General features: G+C 35.0%; 2 protein-coding genes and 1 long non-coding RNA gene across 4 annotated transcripts; 1 reads left to right on the top strand and 2 right to left on the bottom strand.

The window, feature by feature from the left end:
- The first annotated feature begins 65 nt into the window (after nucleotides 1–65).
- LOC127971057 (uncharacterized) lies at nucleotides 66–2,619 on the top strand. 2 transcript variants are annotated; one of them, XR_008156737.1, is made up of 4 exons: nucleotides 66–319; nucleotides 454–553; nucleotides 1,423–1,521; nucleotides 1,620–2,619. It is a non-coding gene; the product is annotated as an uncharacterized LOC127971057 (long non-coding RNA). The 2 variants fall into 2 exon arrangements; XR_008156736.1 differs by lacking the exon at nucleotides 66–319 and having other exon boundaries at nucleotides 332–553.
- Nucleotides 1,940–7,282, bottom strand: LOC127971055 (neuronal acetylcholine receptor subunit non-alpha-2). The gene is made up of 6 exons (XM_052573816.1): nucleotides 7,066–7,282; nucleotides 6,271–6,419; nucleotides 5,030–5,074; nucleotides 4,172–4,281; nucleotides 3,200–4,076; nucleotides 1,940–2,504 (listed from the first exon to the last, which is right to left on the bottom strand). The coding sequence occupies exons 1-6, from the start codon at nucleotides 7,124–7,126 to the stop codon at nucleotides 2,358–2,360; spliced, it is 1,389 nt and encodes a 462-aa protein (XP_052429776.1). The 5' UTR covers nucleotides 7,127–7,282; the 3' UTR covers nucleotides 1,940–2,357.
- A 1,683-nt stretch (nucleotides 7,283–8,965) lies between these two features.
- Nucleotides 8,966–20,954, bottom strand: LOC127971050 (neuronal acetylcholine receptor subunit beta-2-like). Its single transcript, XM_052573812.1, has 7 exons — nucleotides 20,677–20,954; nucleotides 20,469–20,584; nucleotides 13,953–14,098; nucleotides 13,823–13,867; nucleotides 13,630–13,739; nucleotides 12,059–13,019; nucleotides 8,966–10,010 (listed from the first exon to the last, which is right to left on the bottom strand). Exons 2-7 carry the CDS (start codon nucleotides 20,518–20,520, stop codon nucleotides 9,864–9,866), a joined length of 1,461 nt encoding a protein of 486 aa, XP_052429772.1. The 5' UTR covers nucleotides 20,521–20,584; nucleotides 20,677–20,954; the 3' UTR covers nucleotides 8,966–9,863.
- Nucleotides 20,955–22,357: the final 1,403 nt, after the last annotated feature.

Here is a 22,357-nt window from a genome sequence, read left to right as displayed (position 1 = left end):
AAAATATTATTCACTGCATGCCAGCAGATGAAATCAACCCACTCTGAATTACCAATGTAGTTCCTTCATGAGATATAAATTTAAATAATGATAATTTATTAACTTCAGCTGTCACTGGTTGTACTTTGCAGCTTTCTGTATTTGATATATGATAAATTCCTTCTACAGCATTGTGGGAGAGGTCCATAATGGTTCCAATGCTCACTCTTTAGGCATCATCCAGAGGACGGTGTGAAGTAGAGCATGAATTAAGCCTGAAGGCTCTTGTCTCTTCTGATTTACTTTCCTTTCGGGCAATAAAAGAAAGTATAAAACCCTGGTAACTTTATCTTTTCACTACTATCTGTAGTTATACTAGTGTCTTTAAAATGTTTATCAAAGGTTTTAAGGTACTTAAGTTTGTCATTCTTGCAAATGATTTTCTACCTTTCACATCTTCTACCTTTCACCCAGACATGTGCTGATGACTTCAGATGCGTGGAGATAAAGTGCCCTCTTGAGGCAGTGGACAGCACTACAGACGTTTCAATTGTGGAACAATACTTTTCTTGAGGTACAGTTGCTGCACTTTTCTCTGCAATATAAGACTTAATAAATCGACTAAAATATTAAGGAAAGCTCATTACAGTAAGTTGAAAGTTCAACCCAACTGATTATTTTAAGCAGAACTCAAACTGCAAGGCTTAATGTGGGATATTTGCCATTTAAATTTAAAGTAATTTGATCTACACACCAAAAAAATATTTTTGCTGCTAGCTCAATCTATGTTGATAAATGTAACAATAGTCCTCAACATTTGAAATTTATGGTAGCAATATGAAGTGTTATTGACAAACTATAATTAACTATAAGATATGTGTTTGAATTAATAAAGTTAAAAAAATAATTTTTACCTTGAATAGGTTATCAAATGCTTTCCTCTGGGTTTTTTTTTTTTTTTTTTTTTTTTTTTTTTTTTTTTTACATTCATGTATGTGATTAAATACATTCACGCTGATTAACATTAAAGAGATAGTTAACCCCAAAATGAAAAACTCTGTCAACATTTACTTAGCGTCAGGTTTTTCCAAGTGGGTTGTCAGTCACTTTTCTCAGATTCTTATGCATCTATCTATCTCTCTGGCCATACTGAGGGAGTAAACACAACATAAAAAGTAAAAAACAATAAAACATAACAGAGCAAGACAAGCAGCCAACACACCACCAGGCACCATCTTGTTCCAGTTGTTCTTTCTGTATCTATTTTTTTTTTCACTTTTATTTTTTTGTTAAAGGAACATGTTCACATTATACTTTTTTTAGAGGACTCAAATTAAATGTTTACTCTTAATTATAATGGTTTAGCTTGTCTATTGCCTTTTCTTGAGATTGGATACATTTTTGGGGTTTAACAGTGTTGACAAGTTTTTTTTTTCTTTACAGGAGTATACTGTGTAGATCATTGAACTACTTGGATATAGTACTGGATGCGTTTTTGACTCTTAATGCGAGAATATTGGGATGCAGCCATTCAAAATTAAGGTTATGTGTCCTGTAGATTAGCACTCATTTATATAGTTTTTTATTTGTGCAGCATTTAGATGAAACTAACTGAAATAATATTTATTTGACTAATATAGGTGAAGCTAACATTTTTCCGTGAAAGAAAGCCTGCTTTGCTCAGTCAAGTCCCATGGTGGGTCATTCTACTCAGCATATTGACTGCACTGTTTTTACTGGGTCTTCTCTTCTACCTGTTAAAGAAGGTAATGTGATACTCATCATCTCGAAACTAATTTGGTTTACCAGAAAGATTAAAATAATATAGTTACATTGTAGCTAGAAAGGGTTAGTGTAGTTGCATGTGTTTGAAAACACATTTTTCATTTGAAAAAATCATTTGCTGTGATTTTTTTATTGAATTGTATTGTTTTTCTGCTCCTCAGTTTGAATGCTTAAATTTTGAATGTGTAAGAATAAGGACAGGAACCAGAGTTGTGTCCTCTCAGGAAGATGGACAAAGCAGTTTTCTAATTCTGTGGAGATTTAATTTTTTCTTGCATAAGTCAAAATAAGTTTTTTTCTTTCTTTCTTTTTTGTGAGTTTTTTATGTTGAGTGTACATACAATTTTGAGAATTAATAATTAAATAATCTACAAACAAAAGTTTTAAAGTATCACTAAGGACAAATAATGCTACTCTGCTTACTTCACATCTGATTAACATGGTCATCTTACATTGTTAATCATACATTTGAGTCTTTAATGCAGTGAACGAACAAATTACATTTACATAGTAATGTGCACTGTCTGTAATGTTAGTGGTAGAGTAAAATTTCCTTTTGCGATGTGATGTATTTGAATGGAATGACTCAAGTGTCACGGAGAAGGAGGTGGAGGTGTGCGCAGGAACATCTTGAGGGCAGGTGTAAAGATGAGGATGGTGCCGAGCACAGAGACTGTGAGGAAGGTCCAGAGAAAAATCCTGTCCAACACCTGAGCCACAAACTTCCAGTCCTGAACTACCTGGAAAAGAGAAGGAATGTCCATTATCATTATCATAACTGTCAAGACTAGCATCTTCATCATCAAATTATTGTCAACACTAAAAAAGTGCTAATAAATATCATTCCTTTATCAATTTATCAATTCCTTTCTTCATTCTTAACATCAACAGTATGCTAGAGCATCTTTATTACTGCAAAATATCATTAAATATATAGTAAAATAACATAGTTCAAATATTCATTAAATATATATTGTAATCAATCGGGATAAGAAAAAATATTTTTCCAACAACAAAACAAATACAGTAAAAGCAGTAATACTGTAATATATATATATATATATATATATATATATATATATATATATATATATATATATATATATATATATATATATATATATATATATATATATATATTTATTTATTTATTTATTTTGTGTTTTTATATATATATATATATATATATATATATATATATATATATATATATATATATATATATATATATAGTGACATATTATTTATTCCTGTGATGGAAACATTAAATTTTTCAACAGCCAGTACACCAGTCTTCAGTGTAACATGATGTAAGTATTTTAAACGACCTTAAACTTGTGTTTGTCTAGAAATGGTTAATTTTTTTATTTATAAATATAGCCATTCACTAGAAACTTCACTTTACCTTCATCTCAAGACATCTTCAAGTCCTTACCTCCCTAATAAAATGCTCCTTCTTAATGTGGCGTGAGATGTAGCGAACCGAGTTGGTAGCCTGCTCCAGCAGATTAATCAGAGCTTGACCTTCTCCTTCAGGGCCAGGTGGCCCTTTCTTGTTCCTGGGCTTAAGGTCAGGGCTGTGAGGCTCCAGCTCTGGATAATGATAGCGGTCTGTGTTTCCCCTCATGCAGAGCAAATGAGGCAGCCGCTGGAGAAACAGCGAACGCACCCACGGAGACATGGGATGGTAAGTAGCTGAAGAGCGGTGGTGGACGTTGATCACAAAAATGGTCACGATGATGGAGAGAGTGACAAAAATCATGATAAAAAGCAGGTACTCTCCAATCAGCGGGATAACCTTGGAAGAAGAAGGGATGATCTCCTCGATGACGAGAAGGAACACAGTGAGGGACACCAGGACGGAGGTGGAGAGAGAGACTTTTTCCCCTTCATCAGAGGGCAGGTAGAAGACCAGTACTGTTAGGAAGGACAAGCCCAGGCAGGGAATAATGAGGAAGAGTGTGTAGAAGAGAGGAAGACGTTTCAAGATGAACGAGTACGTGATGTAGGGGTAGGAGAGGTGGCTGTCTTGCCGACTGCCTTTGACACCAGTGGCGCTGAGAATCTCCCACTCGCCGTTATCAAAGAAGTCGCTTCGGTCCACCTGCTGGTTGATGAGGACTAGTTTGACCATGTTTCCATCATATGTCCAAGAGCCAAACTTCATAGAGCAGTTCTGCCGATCGAATGGGAAAAAGGTCACATCCATGGTGCAGGCGGACTTGTAGCTGGCAGGAGGCGTCCATGTGATCATGCCGTTGTACCGCACGATGGCTTTGGTCATAAGTGAGCCTTCAAAACGTCCATCAGCACTAAAAATGGTCATGAAGCATATGTTAATATCTTAATATTCCAAAATAAGTCATTCTTGTTACAAGTGATATCCACACCAATTGCACAAACTTACTTTTCATATAAAACAATGTCTGGGAGCCAGATGCTCTCTGAAGGGACTCTTATAGAGGTGATGCCACCATAGTTCTCAGGGTTCCATCGCAGTTTATAATCCAGCCATTCCTTAAGAGAAATTATAATTGTGAGCCTGGACCACAAAACCAGTCTTAAGTCGCTGGGGTATATTTTTAGCAATACCCAAAAAAATATTGTATCAAAATGACTGATTTTTCTTTTATGCTAATAATCTTTAGGATATTGAGTAAAGATCATGTTCCATGAAGAAATTTTTTACATTTCCTACCATAAATATTTAAAAACTTAATTTTTGATTAGTAATATGCATTGCTAAGAATTCATTTGGACAACTTCAAAGGTGATTTTCTTAGTATTTTGACTTTTTTTTGCACTCTCACATTCCAGATTTTCAAATACTTGTATCTTTGCCAAATATCATCCGATCCTAACAAACCATACATCAATGGAAAGCTTTCAGATGATATGTTAATCTCAGAAATTGATACTTAAGACTGGTTGGTCCAGGGTCACAATTTTGCATTAATTATAAAGAAAAAAGATAATTGAGATACAATTATAGTTTTTTTTTTCATATTATATTTTTCATTTTAATTTTACATTTACATTTAGTCATTTAGCAAAAGCTTTTATCCAAAGTGACTAATAAATGAAGACAATACAAGCGATCAAACTAAAAAAAGAAAAAAACAAGCCATTAGAAGGTAGGTAGGTTTTTATTATTATTTTTATACTAACTGATAATAAACTTAACTAATTTAGATGTTATTGTATCCATTTTTTTCCCCTAGACAATTCCCAGACCATTTTTACAGTGATGCTTATGGTTACATACCTGCCATAGCCACACATTAGTTGTCATGAGTTGGTTTTTCTCATCCTAAATTCATAAACAGAGAAAGAAAGAAAAATGGAAAGAAAGATAATGTCATAAGATACAGAGAAAATTAATTAATTCTAAAGTATGCTGTAAAACAGAATAAGCAGCATAAAGAACCAAACTGGGTAAAGACTTTTCATCAAACAGGTTTATATTATTACCCATTTGTCTTGAGATTATGAGATATTTGAGGAAGAGCCGTGCTGAGAGGGGTGACTCAGCCCACATAATAATAGCTGTCCTTATTTATTTTCCATAGCCCTCAAAATCATTGGCTATATCTTTTGATAAACGTCCAGCATAACCACTTTTAAACCCATCTAATACTCTGAATTACGAGGCTCTTGGGCACCTGTGCCTTTAGGTAGGTTTTAAATCAATAATATCAAACAGGCACATCTGAGCCCTTATCAAGTAAATCACATTACAATGTAGCAACAGTAAGTTGACGTCATCATGGTTTGATTATTATCATTGAGAGGAACAACAAATACTTGATGGTGCACTTAATATTTTGGGTGTTTATTGCTTTTTTTAAGCATGAATAAAATGCTTTATAATGCTGATGGATTTCATGCAGAATTTAAATCTTACATTGAAACAAGTTTTACCAAGAAAACACATAATGTACTCATTCAGGCTCAAAGCAGCTTAGATCTCTACTGCGTTGAATGTTAGTGTGTTTCTGTCTATTTGCTGAATTGAATACCTGCAGCATTTGCTTACCAAATACATTTTCATAAAAAATGCTGAATTACTATCAGTTTACTTTGAATAATTTAATCACAGAGGGAAATAGTACACCAATGGATTTTTGTGAGTGCACACTGTTAAAGATTCTACAGCTCTCTGGATCTCTGCTCTTTTAATAATTCAACCTCCTATCACACGAGTCCTCTGAACAACAAAAACCTTTCAAAGAAAAAGTAAGGCAGAATAAATCCAGGAGATGGGGGGAAAATATAGATCTGAACTGCAGTAAGGCAATATTTTCTATATATAGACTAAAGAAGCAGATGCCCCTAACATATGCCTAATATACAGAAATAAACTGGTTTCAAATGTCAATGGTTTTCAAAACCATGGACAGATCCATCTGTTGTGTTTCAGCACCATGGACAGAGACCAACCAAGGATTGTCAAAGCTAAGCTTTAAAATTAAGTTTAAAAATTCTGATTCTGTACTTTTGTCTTACCACATCCACTAGCTGAGATATCTTCAATCCAAAGCGGACCTTCACAGAGTGGTTTGCATGCTGAACCGGCCTGACCCAGCGCTGGTACCCCTGAAACAACTCCCTAAGAAGAGCATCTTCTCTTTCTGCAAGAGATACAAACTCTCTAGCTGCCAAAACACACATATCATCATCATTATCTTATTACATCATTGATGTAACTTCTCACAGCTTAAAACCATTGTTTATGTGACCTATATAGCTGAAATAACAGTGTTTGTGCTTTAATTACCTACAAAATGGCTGTGCTATAAAAGTGAGTCATATGAATAGAGTACACTAAGTGTAATGACATACAGACAAGGACAGACAGAAACCAAACACTCCATAGACATGACAGTCAGCAGAAGTCCGCTCTATACGCCCTTCACTAATTGTTTACTGACCTCAACTGAGGACAAATGCACTCAACTAAACAACGAACAAATTACATTTTGAGGTGAAATTTAAGTAAATAAATAATAAATAATCATGATACGATTTCTTATAATTCGCAGAGTGTTATTGCTGACACAATTCAAAACTTTGTTCAACGACTCATTATGTCTTTACTGCAAACTGTGGCACGCAAGGAAGGCGGGAACATAAATCATTTTGATAACACAATTATCCATTACATATTGATTTCAAATAATACTCTAAATGGTTTTAAACTATTTAAATGCATTATAGTCCATAACTCAAAAACTAAAAATGTTGATAACAAACATTGAAATAACTTTGTAGGGCAGAAAGAGACAGTGATTGTTTACTTACCAGGCGTGATGGCGATGATGCTGGTGAACAGGGTAAAAAGACCAATGACTGCCAGAGTCATTTTGAGAGAAAGTTTGATATTGCGTAACACCAGCTAAAATAAATAAAAAAAACTTTTCGTAACAAGCGACAAAAGTTTGTGGTTGTTATTTGTTGTGAATACTAGACCATTGTAAAGCAGGGGATGAGAGTAGATCACTCCTAGCTGGAATTCATCCAGGCGCGCGCTCGAGTCCCGCGCGTGCGTGTCAGTTTAAAGGGACAGATGAATGCATCGCTTCAGGAAATAGATCAACATACTCAGAAAATGCTGCACAGTGTAATTGTAATTGTCACTCTTTGGCCACGGTGGCCAACAGCACAGTTCCTCACAGTTCCAGTGAACGTGAGAAAACGGCATAAAGTTAAGTAAAAAAAAAAACAAACAAAAAAAAAAAAAGATTTAAAAAAATTAGTGATAAAATAGCTCAGTTGGTAAAATGAAGTTTATATATATATATATATAGAGAGAGAGAGAGAGAGAGAGAGAGAGAGAAGCCATATTAATATATTAAATAATAATACACCTTTAAATACTCTATGTATCTCAAATGATATTTGTATCTTATGTAAATCATAAGACAGTCTCAACGTACATTTATAGCTGTCAACCCATTTTCCATCACTTAAACTACAAAACTGATTTTCAGGAAGTATAGTATATTGTATAAAAGTATGCAGCAAGTACTGTTTGAATTTTTTTCTACAGCTTTGGATTTATTTTTCTATCTTTCTTATTTTGGCTATATAAAGGTGAAATCTAACTTAGTCTTGGTAACAATATGCACTGGCCTATAATGTGTTTGTCTACAATCTCACAGACGTACTGAAATAAAAACAGCTGAATCTCTAGTGTAAACACTCACATTGAGTCCAAGCAGCAGCTCGGGCAAACATATCTCCTCAGCGTTCATAGCTACTGTCTGAGCTCAGATGATTTTCTGCTCCAGTTGGAACCAGCTGTGGCCTCCGAGAGGGTCTGTGTCACTTTTCCCTCATGCCATTGCATGTGATTCTCAATTATTCAAACATGAGATTAAACTTCACATTAAAACATGGTCAAATGTCTAATATACATCAGAACTCTCTCATAATGCATGGATAGAATCAGACAAACGCATTGCAGTAGTTAAAAGTTGTGATGTCTGCGCTGGTATTATTGCATTTGGCATTATGAGTTAATGTTTGCTTACTCACATTCTTTGCTTAGCTTACTTCATCTATACTGCAGATGCATGTTAGCATGCATCTACACACAGACTGCCATCTTCAGAAGAGAGCAAAAACAGACTGGAAAATAACTTAAATATTCATACACTCCTTTAAATAATGCATCTCAGCCTCCATTTGCACACTCCCCTGACTGAACTGTCGCCACCTGTTAAATCAGCAGAGCCACAGTCATGATGAGTTAACATTGAAAAACACTAAAAATATCTCTAAGAATCCTCAGAAATTAACAACACAAAACTACAGTCCTAAACCACAGCAAGTAGAATTGGTCATTAACGTGATAATAAAAAAAGGGGAAAAGACCCCCTTCTGCAAAGCAGATGCATGCTTTGATTTTATTTACCAGTGTAGTGTTACAAGCAGTCATGTGGAAAAAAAATACAGTTTCAACAGATTCTATTTTCTAAAGTTATTTTAGAGTTTTAATTACCCAGAGTTTTTAAAAAGAACAGTTCACCAAAAAATGAATATTTGCTAAAGATCTATTCACCCTCCGGCCATCCTAGAAGTCATCTCATCTGAATCAGGAGAGAAATATGCAGATTCATAAGCCGCATATAAAGCTTTTATCTGTAACCATATATTAGCATTAAAATGTACAAAAATGAAAGTGCAAAAGTGACAAAAATTGTATGGTTTCAATTTATTCTTTTCTTAATACATCACATAACCATCATAATAAAACAACTTTATGATAATAATTATATATGAAGTACTCATCAATCATTCAAACGACAGCACGTTTCAAAAATCTGTCTGTAAAGGTCAATCAAAATGCTGCTGCAAGATGCTATTCACATAATGTTTAAACCAATCTAAGTATAATAAGGGGAAAATTATGTGAAAATGCGTATTAAAGAACAGTGCATGCAGATGCGTGTAGAGTATGTTAAGGTGTGAGTCCAGTAAAAAGCTTATTATTTGACTTAAAATAAATACCCACATTGCTACTGAGCTAGGGTTGACGTTTTTAAAGACACAGTACATACTGTAGTCCTTAAACACGTCACAGGTCTATGATGGGGTTCTCTGATGTAAACAAGTGTTTTTGTTCTGCACACAAGCATTTGGAAATTTCAGAAAATCTGTATATGTTTAAGAAAAACACTTAGTTTTGAGAAATCAAGTCAAGGGGAGAGTTGGTTGAGAGCCACTTTGGGATTTTGAGCTTCATTTTCTATGAGAGGTTAAAGAATGTTGAAGCCTCCAGGGCTAAATGTTGTGGTTGAATGACAGCTCTGAAGGGTTTTTGAGTTCGGGTCAGTGTTAGGGCAGCTAAATATTCAGTGTGTGTCCAGTATTGTGCTCAACGGCATCTAAGAATTTTGTGACATTGTGCATTGAATGGCACACAGAGCTTAACACTTTATGAAACGTGTCAGGTTTGAAGTCCATTGTTGGGCTTTCTGCTAAGATATTTATTGAAATTAGAAGGATGTCATGTCAAGTTTGTGATAAGACTAGGTTGTGCACTGAAAATAAACAGCCATATGGGTTGTGTTTTAACTGGTCTGACTTTATGCGATCTACAAATCATCCGAGGCTGGTGTGTTATAGCTCTTGAAGAGCGGCTGCATAAAGAGACCGATGGTTCCTGTAACACACACTAAAACAAAGATCCACAGAAACAGACGGTCGATCACCATAGCCACATATTTCCAGTCCTCGATAATCTGTGAGAAACAGAGAATATGCAGATTTATTTTAATTTATGTTTGACATATCTGCACTATATAAATATATATATATATATATATATATATATATATATATATATATATATATATATATATATATATATATATATATATATATATATATATGAAGAGTTTGGTTCCACAATACTTTTTTTTTCTCAAAATGCAATAAATCCATTGAATCAATATGAATGATGTTTTTCATATTGAAACTGATGAAAATACACAACATAGTAAGTTGATCCACATATGACAGCCTCTGAACTTGGTCAAAACTAATCTTTATATACAGGCACTGAACTAAAAATACATCCATCAGTCATCGCTTCCAAAATGAATTCAACGGGTCATCTTGTTAATGATATAAATTAATCACAGCAATAAAAGAATGAACAAGAACCTGAACAACAACATAACATTAGACCCCAGAAATTCCAAAATGACATTTCCCTTACATTCAGCTTCCAAAAGTGCATTCATCTTTGCCATGTTACATTCATTCAGTTGACTAGTGCTATGTGCTGTATTAACAAAAACATAAATGGCATTAATAAAAACACTAACACTGACAAGCTACACAATATGGCGTTCATAATCGAATGTGATTCATCTAATGAACACGATATAGCACTGATCTATGGCTCTGTGTATTAAATGCATCTGAATAATTTCCATCTGAAAGCACGTGATGGTTTACCAGTACTATTAATCACAGAATAGGTTTTACTGAGGAGATGCGGATGACAATAACATGCGATTTATCATGTAGCCCTTGTTTATTGATCAGAAAGTGCAAAGTAGATGAGTAAAACTAAGATGCAGAGTGTATTAAAAACGCTGACATTACTGTCTAGAGTCTGTGGAATTTACAGTTTGTGGGATGGTGTGCTGTGACTGGTTGAGCGGATATATCGCGTTCTGCAAAAAAGGGAGACTGGCATTTGTCGCCGTTTGGAAAAAAGCGATAAAATATGAATAACTCTGCAAATATGGCATTTTAAGTTAAATTAAAAATTTACTTTTCAATACCGACCAGAAACAATCCTGATTTGAGCAGGAACTAAATTTTTTTTAAATGCCATTTATTGCGTTTGGGAACCAAATTCTTCATACACACACAAATTTGAGAAAAAGTCAAAAAGTCTTTCAAAATCTTAGGCCACTAGTATTTTCACCAATAAAAAGTGGTTTTAAGTCAGTTATTTCTATGTCTTGTTGTAGTGTGTCAGTAGTAAATATCAGTTTACATTTTCAAACATTATTTTTGCCATTAAATTTAATAATCCAGTGAGATTTTTGTTTGCACAAGGAGTCTGACAACAGCCAGTGCTCCACACAGAGATCTGATTTCATCATCATCCAGTCTGTCTGGAATAACATGAAGAAACAGAACAAACTGAGACAGACTAAATCCAAAAGAACTGTGGTAATGTCTCCAAGACACTTCAAGAAACCTACTTGCAAAGCTATCTGAAAAACAATGAGCAAGTGCACCTAGGACAAAAGCTTTTTTAAACACCATAGTGTGGCCACACCAAATGTTAATTGAATTTAAATAATAAAAGTTAATTAATAAAATCTATGTATGGCATTGTTGTTGACGGGATTCTCACTTTACAGCATTTTTACACAAGTGCCTAGATCTTTGCACAGTACTGAAGCTTTGCAGGTTTCTTGAAGCGTTTTGGAGACATTGCCACAGTTCTTCTGGATTTAATCTGTCTCAGTTTGTTCAGACTCAGTTCTGTCTCAGTTTGACTTCTTGTGCAAACAAAAATCTCACTGGATTAATACATTTAATGGCAAAAAAATAATGTTTGGAAATGTAAACTGATATTTCCTACTGAAACACTACAGCAAAACATGGAAATAACTGACTTAAAACCACTTTTTGCACAGTACTGTATATATAAAATCTAATTGTTCAATGGACCTATCTAAATTAGTTTGAGATATATATATTTAGATAGGTCCATTGAACAATTAGATTTTTTACATTTATTTAAGTGAAACTCAAAACTCACCCCTTCATCATCATCCTCATTCTTCAACTTGTCAGCGATATATCGTACCCCCTTCACAGCCTCGTCCATGTCTGCAGAGCACTTTATCGCCATTCGCTTACGAAATTCAGTGCTTTCCTGCAACTCGCCACGTCTCCAACCAATGTGCTTGGCATCTTCATTGACAAAGAAGGTGGAATCAGTCTCATCCGCCTCACTTTTTGCTGGGAGATCAGATGAAGAGCACTGCTGGTGCTTCCTGTGAAATTTCTCACGTTTGCTGGACTCTCCCGGTCGTCGCATGAATAGGAAACCAGGCAATCGGAACAGGAAGTAGTATTTGACCCACTTGGGCATAGTGTGTGTGCTTGGGGAACGATGGTGCACGTTTAGCACACACACGCTTGTAACAATTGAAAAAGTCACCAAGACCATGGCGAACATCAAGTACTTTCCAATGAGGGGCACAGCGAGTGAGGTTGGCGGTACAATTTTGGAAATAAGTAAGAGGAACACAGTTAAGGCCAGGAGAACAGAAATACACAAAGTCATCTTCTCCCCACAGTCTGACGGGAGGTAAAAAACTAAGATGGCCAGTGAAGTGATGAGAATACATGGGATGATTAAGTTAATGGTGTAGAACAGCGGTTTTCGTCTAATGATAAAATCATACGTTATATCTAAATATGTGTCATCATCTGGATCTTCGTTTTTGCGACCAGGCAAGGACACAATATCCCATTCACCACTTGGCTTGAAGTCATCCCGGCTGGCAAAGTCTGACAGCAAGATGAGGTCGATTTCTGTGTGGTCATAAGTCCATGAGCGGAACTTGAGTGTGCAGTTTTGCTGGTCAAAGGGGAAGTCCCGGACCTCAATTTTACAGGCACTCTTATAAATGGCTGGTGGTAGCCAGGCAACCTCACCGTTATTTGACACGACCGCATTGGAGTAGAAAGACACTTCATATGTCCCATCAGCACTAAAAATGACAAACAAATTGTTTTAAATTTGTTGGTTTAAATCTAAAATACAAAGTATCCTTTTTTTTGCTTGCGTGCATAATAAAGTGCATAATAAAGGAAAGTAAAAGCTGATACTAGTATCCTGAGTGCCAGCTCATCATCATGTGAAAAACGCTGTCATTCTAATCGCAGTCTCAGTTCCTGAGATTAACGCAGTAACTCTGTCCTTGGTAAAGGTGAAACCCTGTCCAAATCCTGCATTGATGCAGCATTATAAAAACTTTACAGAAGAAGTCTCCTGCTGCAACCTTTATTGTTTTATAAGGATTCAACCTTTGAATAAATAAAACCTCTTATAAATTATCTAAAGGGATAGCTCAGCAAAAAATACAATTATTTACCCTCATTTAGTTCCAAACCTCTATTACTTTTTCTTTTTGAATCTTACGGTCATGCAATGAAAGACACTGAGATCCAGTGTGGTTCTTGGCCCCACAGATTTTCAGTGTATCAGCAAAAACAGCTGCAACATTCTCAAAAATATTATTTTTTGTTTTCTACGACACAAAAAAGATAGACAGTCAGGTTTGGAACAACATGAATGTGAATAAAAGAAAAATGTCTCACTTGTTGTACAGAACAATGTCAGGCAGCCATATATGCTGGGAGGGAAGGCGAACTTTCCTGATCCCTTCATACTCCTCTGGATCCCACATCAACCGGTAATCATTCCATACCTGCAAAAGACACAGCATTTAGAAAGACATTTATTGTTTGTTTATTTAAATTACAACCCGAACACAAAATCCACTTCTCTTACCTGAGAGAGCCAACAGTTTGTGGTCATGATCTGCTCTCTCTCATTCTGAAAAACAAACATAAACATGTTAGAAACACTGAATTAATCAAATGTGCCATGTGTGGAAGCTCTTCATGTTTCAGCTACCCACCACACTGATGAGCTGGGCAAGGGACACTTGGATTGCAATGGTGACCTGCTGGCTCTTGTTGACCGCCGGACGGATCAGCTTGTTGTATCGGTCAGGGGAGAGTAAGTAGTTAACTAAACGTTCCTCTACCTCTGCACACCATACAGCTGAAAAACAGAGGTAAAACTTTTTAAGAAGAGGTTTTGAATTGAATGGAAGAAATGGTTTACTTAGGTTTTATCAGCCTGTCTGTCGTGGAAAAGAAGGAGCTGAGTTGCAAAACGAAGCTCTCGATTTACCGGTCGATCTACGTTCCTACTCTCACCTATGGTCATGATCTGTAGGTCATGACAGAAAGGACAAGATCCCGGATACAGGTGGCTGAAACAAGATTTCTCCGTAAGGTGCCTGGGCTCTCCCTTAGAGATAGGGTGAGGAGCTCGGCCACTCGGGAAGAGCTCAGAGTAGAGTCGCTACTCCTCCACATTAAGAGGAGCCAGCTGAGTTGGCTCGGGCATCTGTTCCGGATGCCTCCTGGACGCCTTCCAGGCACGTCCCACAGGGAGGAGGCCCTGGGGAAGACCAAGGACATGCTGGAGGGACTATGTTTCGGGGCTGACCTGTGAACGCCTCGGTATGGCCCCCAGAAATATATTTAACCATTGTGCTTTGCAAAAAAATTTTGCCAGCATTTAGTAAAAAACTAAGGTCATATAAATGAAGCCTACAATCAATTAATTCCAAAAAGAAATATAAACCTGTGAAAATGTAAAATAAAAGCAGCTCGTAAATAGATTGCATAATGAGAAATCCATAGGCTATTTCTTGTAAGCCAATCTTCTTTGTGACTGTGAACACCACAAATGTAACGGGGTGGAGGTAAAATCCAGTCAAGAAACTTTTGGGAAATTGTTTTACCCTGTGTGGAAAATCTTACTTCTAACAGCTTTTACATTAAAGGAAAATTTACCATTATAATTGATTTTAGATTGATTTTATTAGATTTTCTACATATACTCATCATTGGCACATGCAACTAAAGGGTAACTTTGGACAGGCAGGCCAAAAAGTAAGTTTCAGAAAGAAGAAAAGAGAAAGCCCAAAACTCTACTGGTGTTCCTGTGCCAATGTCTCTAAGGGACAGCAAGTCAGGACAAATGACATCACTCTGTGGACAAGCAGTGCACTGTGGGGGACAATGAGTACAGAGACTACAAGATTAAAGTTGACAGTAGAAGCACTGAGGCAGCAGTCAGCATTCAACACACAATCACCCAGCCTGTGCTCAGTGAGACGTACTCCATCTGACTAACAGCTCAACAAGTAAAGCGGAAACGTGACAAATTAAATGAATGCCATGATAAGCCATTTTTGGGAGCCATGTGAGCAAACCAAGCAGAACCTCTGAACGTCTCCAAGAATCTCCCAAAGCTAAGAGTGAAAGTTTTCATACACAACCATTTTTTACCTGTGGTGATCTCTCATTAAGGTCCAATTTCATTATCCCTTCAAAAGAATTGACACATACATTATTATGAGTCCAGATAGTTACATAATGACCCAATTCATCTATAAACAAGATGCACCGAAGCAACAATCCTCATGACTCACGGACAGCATGCGGAGGGTCACAGAAGCCCTATGCCACATCTCTCATTAAGACCCCAAGGGGACGATCATTCTTTAATGCCAAACATGAGTCAGCTGTTCATTCCATCACTGCCCCATCAGCACACGTTCTCTTTATCACAAGCTCTCATATTACAGCATATATGAAAGCAGAGTCTGACAGTAATTATCATAATGAGGGTTTAGTGAGAAAAATGATATGACCATAAATGAATACTACAAACACAGCAGTAATCATGTTAGATTTCACTCCCAGTTGTTTCAGGTTACGCATTATGGGCAACATATGGGAACATCTTAAAAATCAGATGACTGGAGGGCGTTTTGTTAGTACAAAAATAAAGTGTTTTTAAGGAAGTGTTTTGGGGGTTTGTTTACTTGCATATTAAAAATATATAACTACTGTATTACATAACTGTATATAACATAAAAATATATATGACATATTAAGCCTATTAGTTCTTGATTTATGAGCAATTCTGTATTGAAGTATGTTTCTTGTGAAAGTGTCTTTCTGCCACAGAAAATAAAAGTGACTTTTTAATCTCAGATTTCTTGTTCTTCATAAATAAAACAAATATGTATTCTAAAAAAATAAAATAAATAAAAACTCAGAAAAAAGATTTGTGAGATTAAAAGTCACAATTATCTTTTTTTGTAATTTTTCATTCTGTGACAGAAAAAATTTATAATTACATAAAGTGAAAAATTCAATGAAAAACATGTACTATAAACTCAGAATTATGAGAAAGCAAGAATTTTGAGTTTACATCTCTGAATTCTGACTTTCTTTTCAGAATCACAAGAAACAAAAATCCAATATGAATTCAGAATTGCTGGAAAAAAAGAAACTTTTTTTTTTAATTCCATGGCAGAAACAGGTTTCCGTATTTTCTGCTTTAGAGTAAAAAAAAATTTTTAAAAGTCACTGTCATTATTTATCTCAGAGTTTGATATATTTCTTGGAATTGTTAATACCAGTTTGGACTTCTCCCAGTTATGTCTCACAATGTGGCTTTATAACTCGAAATTACAACTTTATACAGTATCTCAAAATGTAAGATTTTAAACATTTTATTTTAAACTTTATTTATTTATTTATTTTAATTTATTATTCTATTTTATAGCTGGCTTTTATAATTATGAAAGATGAAAACTTTTTTCAACGCCAGAGCATTAAATCAGTCTACTAGTCTAGAAAAATCTAGACTTATATATATATAAACATAACAGTAAAAGGTTAAATTCATATCTTGAAAATAGTGCACTGTAATGTCAAATGTTTCTCCGAACTCTGTAGGACGGGAAACATCTTTGTGTTTTCGATGCACAAATGAACCGTCAATCATTGTACTTCCTTTCTTAGAGCAATTGCTTCCAACTAAGACTCCACTGTAGTGACGATTGCATTCGTTAGGCTAATTAATTAACACAGTTACCCAATATAATAATTATAATAAGAAAAAAATCAGTACAACAATGGTTTGAGATTATAACATCTTCAGCATAAACACATGATGATCTTGTATAAAATGACTATTTGGTATGGAGGTTCCTGTCTAGAGTGGTGAATAATATCTGTGGAATACCCTATGAAAATTTTTACTAAACCCCCGACTTAATCAGACAAGCCCCATGTCCTGCTTCAGGGCTCTTCACCGAAACACACACACTCCTAAACAACCAAGGCAGGACAGGAGTTTGGAAAGAAACACACAACATCTCAAGATAATACAAAACAACACACACACACGCTCACAGTTGCATGCCTGAGCTTTTCCCCCCTGGTGCACTTTAACTCTGTGAATAATTCAGCTGCACTAAAAAAAAAACCTGCCTCATCACACAGACAGCAGCAGGAGACACACACCAACACAGACAAACACACACAGACCTAGTCTAAGTCTCAGAATAATTTACTAGGGATACAAATAATATCATAGTATTCAATATTAGCACTAACACACAGACCCACACACATAAACACTTCCCATTCGAAGTTAAATACAGTTACGCTCTTTTTTTGACAGGGCGGTGCTTTACCAGTGTATCAGTGTTTGAGTAGCATAAATATCTAAATTATTAAAAGCTACTCCTGCAGCCAAGCTCCACTGCATCAAACGACTTACATATATATATATGTATATATTTATATATATATATATATATATATATATATATATATATATATATATATATATATATATATATATATATATATATATATATATATATATATATATGCACATATTTACAAGCTATGGCCAAACAGTTACACCTTGTGTGCATTTCAGTATGTCATAGAGTCAAATCCACATCATGCTGCCCTTAAAAGAGCATGTTTTGGTCTTCCTCACAGGCTCGCTCAGATGCTTTCTTTCGGCTGAAGGCTTTTCCCCATTTCAGTTTGCATTAGTTTAAGAATCTGAGACTGTTTGGGATTTAATAAGTATATCACACTTTTTCTGGAATCCAAGAATGTTTCACAATTCCTACAGAGATTGAAACCCCATATTACACACTGAGCAGATGGCTCATTCTCTTATTCTCTTCAACATATTATACACAAAACCTGGTTCAGGCAGCCTAACTTCTGTTCATTTGGAGCATGTTTTTTCTGAGCCTTTTTTGAGGTTTTAATTGTGTTAATACTTTAAAACTACACTTTAAAAAAATGTATATACCTATTCATCAAGAATGCATTCAATTTAAATTTAAATAAATGTAATTTTTTCTTCTTTTTTTTTTTCATTACATTTACAAAGAATGTTGAAAAAATGTATCACCGTTTCCACATTGATAATAAAAAGAAATGCTTCTTGAGCACCAAATCAACTTATTAGAAAATGATTTCTGAAGGATCATATGACTCAGAATACTGAAGTCATGGCTGTTAAAAATTCAGTTATGCCACCAAAGGAATAAATTATATTTTAAAATATAAAATTGTTTTAAGCTGTAATAATATTTCACAACTTTTATTGTTTTTAATCAAAAGAATGCAGCTTTTATGAGCATAATAAAACCTCTTTCAAAAGCATTGTAAAATCATTCCAATCGCCCCACAAATCACCCCAAACTTTTGAACTGGTCTTGTTTTGTTTGTTTTTCTAATAATGTCAAAAACGCTGTATTAGACATCTCAAGTTTTTTGCATCTTTATGATGAATTGCTGTATTCCTCATTTGAAAGTAGTTTCGGATAAAATTCTCAGCTGAATTAAAAATGTAAAATTTAGTGTACATATATGATTTCTCATTTCATGACCTTGGTTAGCTCTGTTTAACTGACTCACTGCTTAATAAGTGGAAATACTTCAGCAATAAAATCATTAATGGAAGCAGTGATACTTGGATCAATACTGCTGATGGCAATCACAACAGTTGGAAATAGAGCCCAGTTCTTATCCATAGCTTATACAAGGGCTTACTTTACTTTTTGTTAGAGTGCATGGTATAATAAAAGAGTAATTAATAGAGCTCACTTAAACCCTGCCTCTAAACCACCAAAACTGGGGGTTTTTTTTGTTGTTGTTTTACTTCAGCCAGCCATAATAAATGTGTGCAACACTATGTGCAACTGCATGGTTTGGTAATAAATGGAAGCAGTAAAATGACTCAATTGAGGCATTTAATAACAGAATATTTTAAAAGGAATTTTGTTCACAAACAAAACTTTCCAAAAAAACATACGAAGTCTAGGCTTATTCTGTGTGTGTGTGTGTGTGTGTGTGTGTGTGTGCACATGTTCATGAATGTGTTTAAGAGACCCTCTCTGCAGCTCTGACTCACTGAGCAAAAGATCTAATCAGAGTTATGACAGAGTTAGCATAAGCATGCCTCAAGAACCAAAACACACACAGATATACACACACGCTATCACCATGCAAGCCTTAAAATGGACTGAAAAAGACACTATGATACTGAATTGCTCAAGTTAACTTTCACTACAGAGATCAAGAAAACACACGACTAAGCAACCTTGATGAAGGGTCTATTCTATATACCTATTCATTGTAAATTATCTAACAGCCAATTCATGTTCAGTGTGAGAATGATGATTTTAAGTAATAAAGTCATTCTCCATACTCAATGAAACATGATGCACTCACAAAAAGACTCTCTGCTGTGTGAGCACTGAAGTGATACTTCACAGTTGGAAACAGATCTGTGAGTGAACTGAGCTATGGGGCACAGAGAAGAGTGCTATTATGTGGACTGACCCATTTTAACCCCTTAATGCCACTTGTTACAGGTCTGAAGAGATATGAGAACAATTAGTTTTCAACTATAAATAGGTTGTATTGATTTAATGTGCATCTTTTACATGTTGTAAATAATGCCATGGAGCTATTTAATGTTAATACTCCTGAAAAAATATTTCTGTATAAAAGGTTCACAAAAGCAAGCACTACCTCTGATAATACAGTTGCAACCACCATATTTAGTACATATATTAGAAAGAAATATCTATAAAAATATATAAAAATATAAAATAAAATATGTAGCTCAAGTCAGACTCATAATGTAAAGATTTCATCGGTCACATTTGTGATCAGTCAGTGTTAAATAACAGATTGATTTGCACTATAACAATTTATCGTTTTCAGTTGTCTTATTTAACAACTGCTCAGTTTGTGATTGACATATTTTGACTGTCACTATCGTGAGCAGACGTAAAACACACTTTCACTAACTTTTTAAATAAATAAAAAATAATAATAAATAAAAAATATATATAATAATATAAATAAAATAATATAAAATATAATAAATAATCGTAAAGTTACAAAAACAAGCACATTTAAGACTTCAGTGTATTAAACTATAACAGAAGTTAAGATAAGTTTTAATGATAAAGCAATTGATCATTAAACACATCAATAGAAAAAAAGAGCTGCATGCTTACTCGCCACTGTGAGCGCAACAAACCAAAGTCCTGAAGCCATCGGAGCTGCCATCTCCTGTCGGAGCCCCTCTGTCTTTACAGATTCATTTTCCCCGCACACTTCACAACGACAGCCCCTGCGAGTGAGACAAACAGATTTGAGTACGTGACAACGAGAGATCCGGGATTCTTATGCCCTCCGATTGTGAAAAATTCGAGTGTGTCTTACGCCTGGAGAGTTGTTCGGTTCCTTTTCAGTGATAATCAGCCACAAACACGAGCGTTATGATAAAAGGTCTTTGGGATTTTCTCTTCTGCACGCGAACTAACTCGCGCGCTCTCGGCTGACTGTGAGCTTATCTTGCGCGCGCAGCAGGCTTGAGCGCAATACAGCCATCAACTTGTGTAAAAACAAGTCTTCTACCACTCACATACAGTTCACAGTCCACATGGCATATTATTACAAATATTTCAACAATCCATTAGTCTTTCCCATACCCTGTCGAATGGCATCGATTTTAATGTAGTTTTAAATAAATACAGGTGTTGATGATCCAGTGTGATAATATAAGATAGGATAATCACTGGCTCAAGTGCACATGGTTAAAAAAACTGCAAATTGCCACTGTGTCTTGCATGGGTAATTGGCTAGGTGTGCGTCACGGGGGAGGAGAGTTTGCTGGTTGTGTGTTCTGCACCATGGAGCATAAGGAACGGTGTTAATAAACATTTACATGAGTTGGTTTTTCATTTCTATTTATGGGAGACACTGAGAAGTTGTCAGAAGGGTTATATCTCATGAACTGTGTGTTTCTCTGTTGCTTGTTCAAAAATCCCTTAAACTGTAATACATTTTGTTGTCAAAACTGATATTTTTTTAAAGTAAATAATGTGAAAACCATGAATCCGCAACAGCATATTTAGACTAGAACCACCAATATGATAAATATAATAAAGATACAGTTTAACCAAAATGCATTTTCCATAAGTATTATGTTTGAGAAAGTTGGCACATGGGTTTTATAAGCTACTGGTCAAAACAATGGTTTATTGTTACCATGTACACTTCAGGTCAAAAGTATGGAATAACTACGATTTTGATTAAAGAAGCCTCTTTTCAAGGCTCACCTAAAGCTGCATTTATTTGATAAAAAATACAGTAAAATATTGTGAGATATTATTACTAATTGAAACTCCTTTTTCTATTTTAATATATTTCAAAATGTAATGTATTCCTGTGATGACAAAGCAAAACTTTCAGCAGCCATTATTCCGGACTTCAGTCACATGGTTCTTCAGAAATCATTCTAATATGCTGATTTAGTGCTTAGGAAACATTTTATAATTTTTTATTTAACATTTATTTTATTATCATCAATGTCGAAAAAAGTTGTGCTGTTTAATATTTTTCTGGAAACTGTGATATCTTTTTTTCAGCATTGTTTCAGAATTTTCTAAAGAACAGCATTTTTTGGAAACAATCTTTTGTTGAGCCTTTAATTTTGATCATTTTAATGCATCGCTGCAGAATAAAAGCATTTTAAAAAATGGTAGTGTAATACAAAACTGTTCTTCAGCATTGATAATTAAAAAAAAAAAAATTTAACACCAAATCAGCATATATTAGTATAATTTCTGAAGGATCAGTTCTTTTAAATTATAATACTATTTCGCATTATTTTGTTTGATCAAATAAATGCAGCTTTAGTGAGCATAAGAAAGTTCTTACCAAAACATTTTAAAACTTTGACTACAAGCGTATTTTTTGCCATATAATGTTTTGGCCTTCACAACTGTTTTCCTTATTAATTGAGGCTGAAAAGCCTATACTAGGCTGTCTAGTAGCAAGTCATTATTGAGACAACATGCCCCAGCCCACAAATGTCAATGTGTCACAATAACAGTTTATA

This window comes from Carassius gibelio, chromosome B14 (assembly GCF_023724105.1).
Source record: "Carassius gibelio isolate Cgi1373 ecotype wild population from Czech Republic chromosome B14, carGib1.2-hapl.c, whole genome shotgun sequence".
NCBI classification, from domain to species: Eukaryota; Metazoa; Chordata; class Actinopteri; order Cypriniformes; family Cyprinidae; genus Carassius; species Carassius gibelio.
The sequence above is the reverse complement of the archived record's forward strand: the minus strand, read 5'-3'. Positions and strand labels throughout refer to the sequence as shown.

Bases quoted from the DNA above. Each gene is read 5' to 3' on its own strand.
- LOC127971055 (XM_052573816.1), bottom strand. From the start codon at position 7,126: ATGACTCTGGCAGTCATTGGTCTTTTTACCCTGTTCACCAGCATCATC. The intron at 4,077-4,171 runs GTAAGTTTGTGC...GACCATTTTTAG, and splicing joins GACATTGTTTTATATGAAAA to TGCTGATGGACGTTTTGAAG. The intron at 2,505-3,199 runs GTAAGGACTTGA...TCTCTTTTCCAG, and splicing joins AGGAGCATTTTATTAGGGAG to GTAGTTCAGGACTGGAAGTT.
- LOC127971050 (XM_052573812.1), bottom strand. From the start codon at position 20,520: ATGGCAGCTCCGATGGCTTCAGGACTTTGGTTTGTTGCGCTCACAGTG. The intron at 13,740-13,822 runs GTAAGAGAAGTG...TGTCTTTTGCAG, and splicing joins CAAACTGTTGGCTCTCTCAG to GTATGGAATGATTACCGGTT. The intron at 13,020-13,629 runs GTGAGACATTTT...TGTCATTTTTAG, and splicing joins GACATTGTTCTGTACAACAA to TGCTGATGGGACATATGAAG.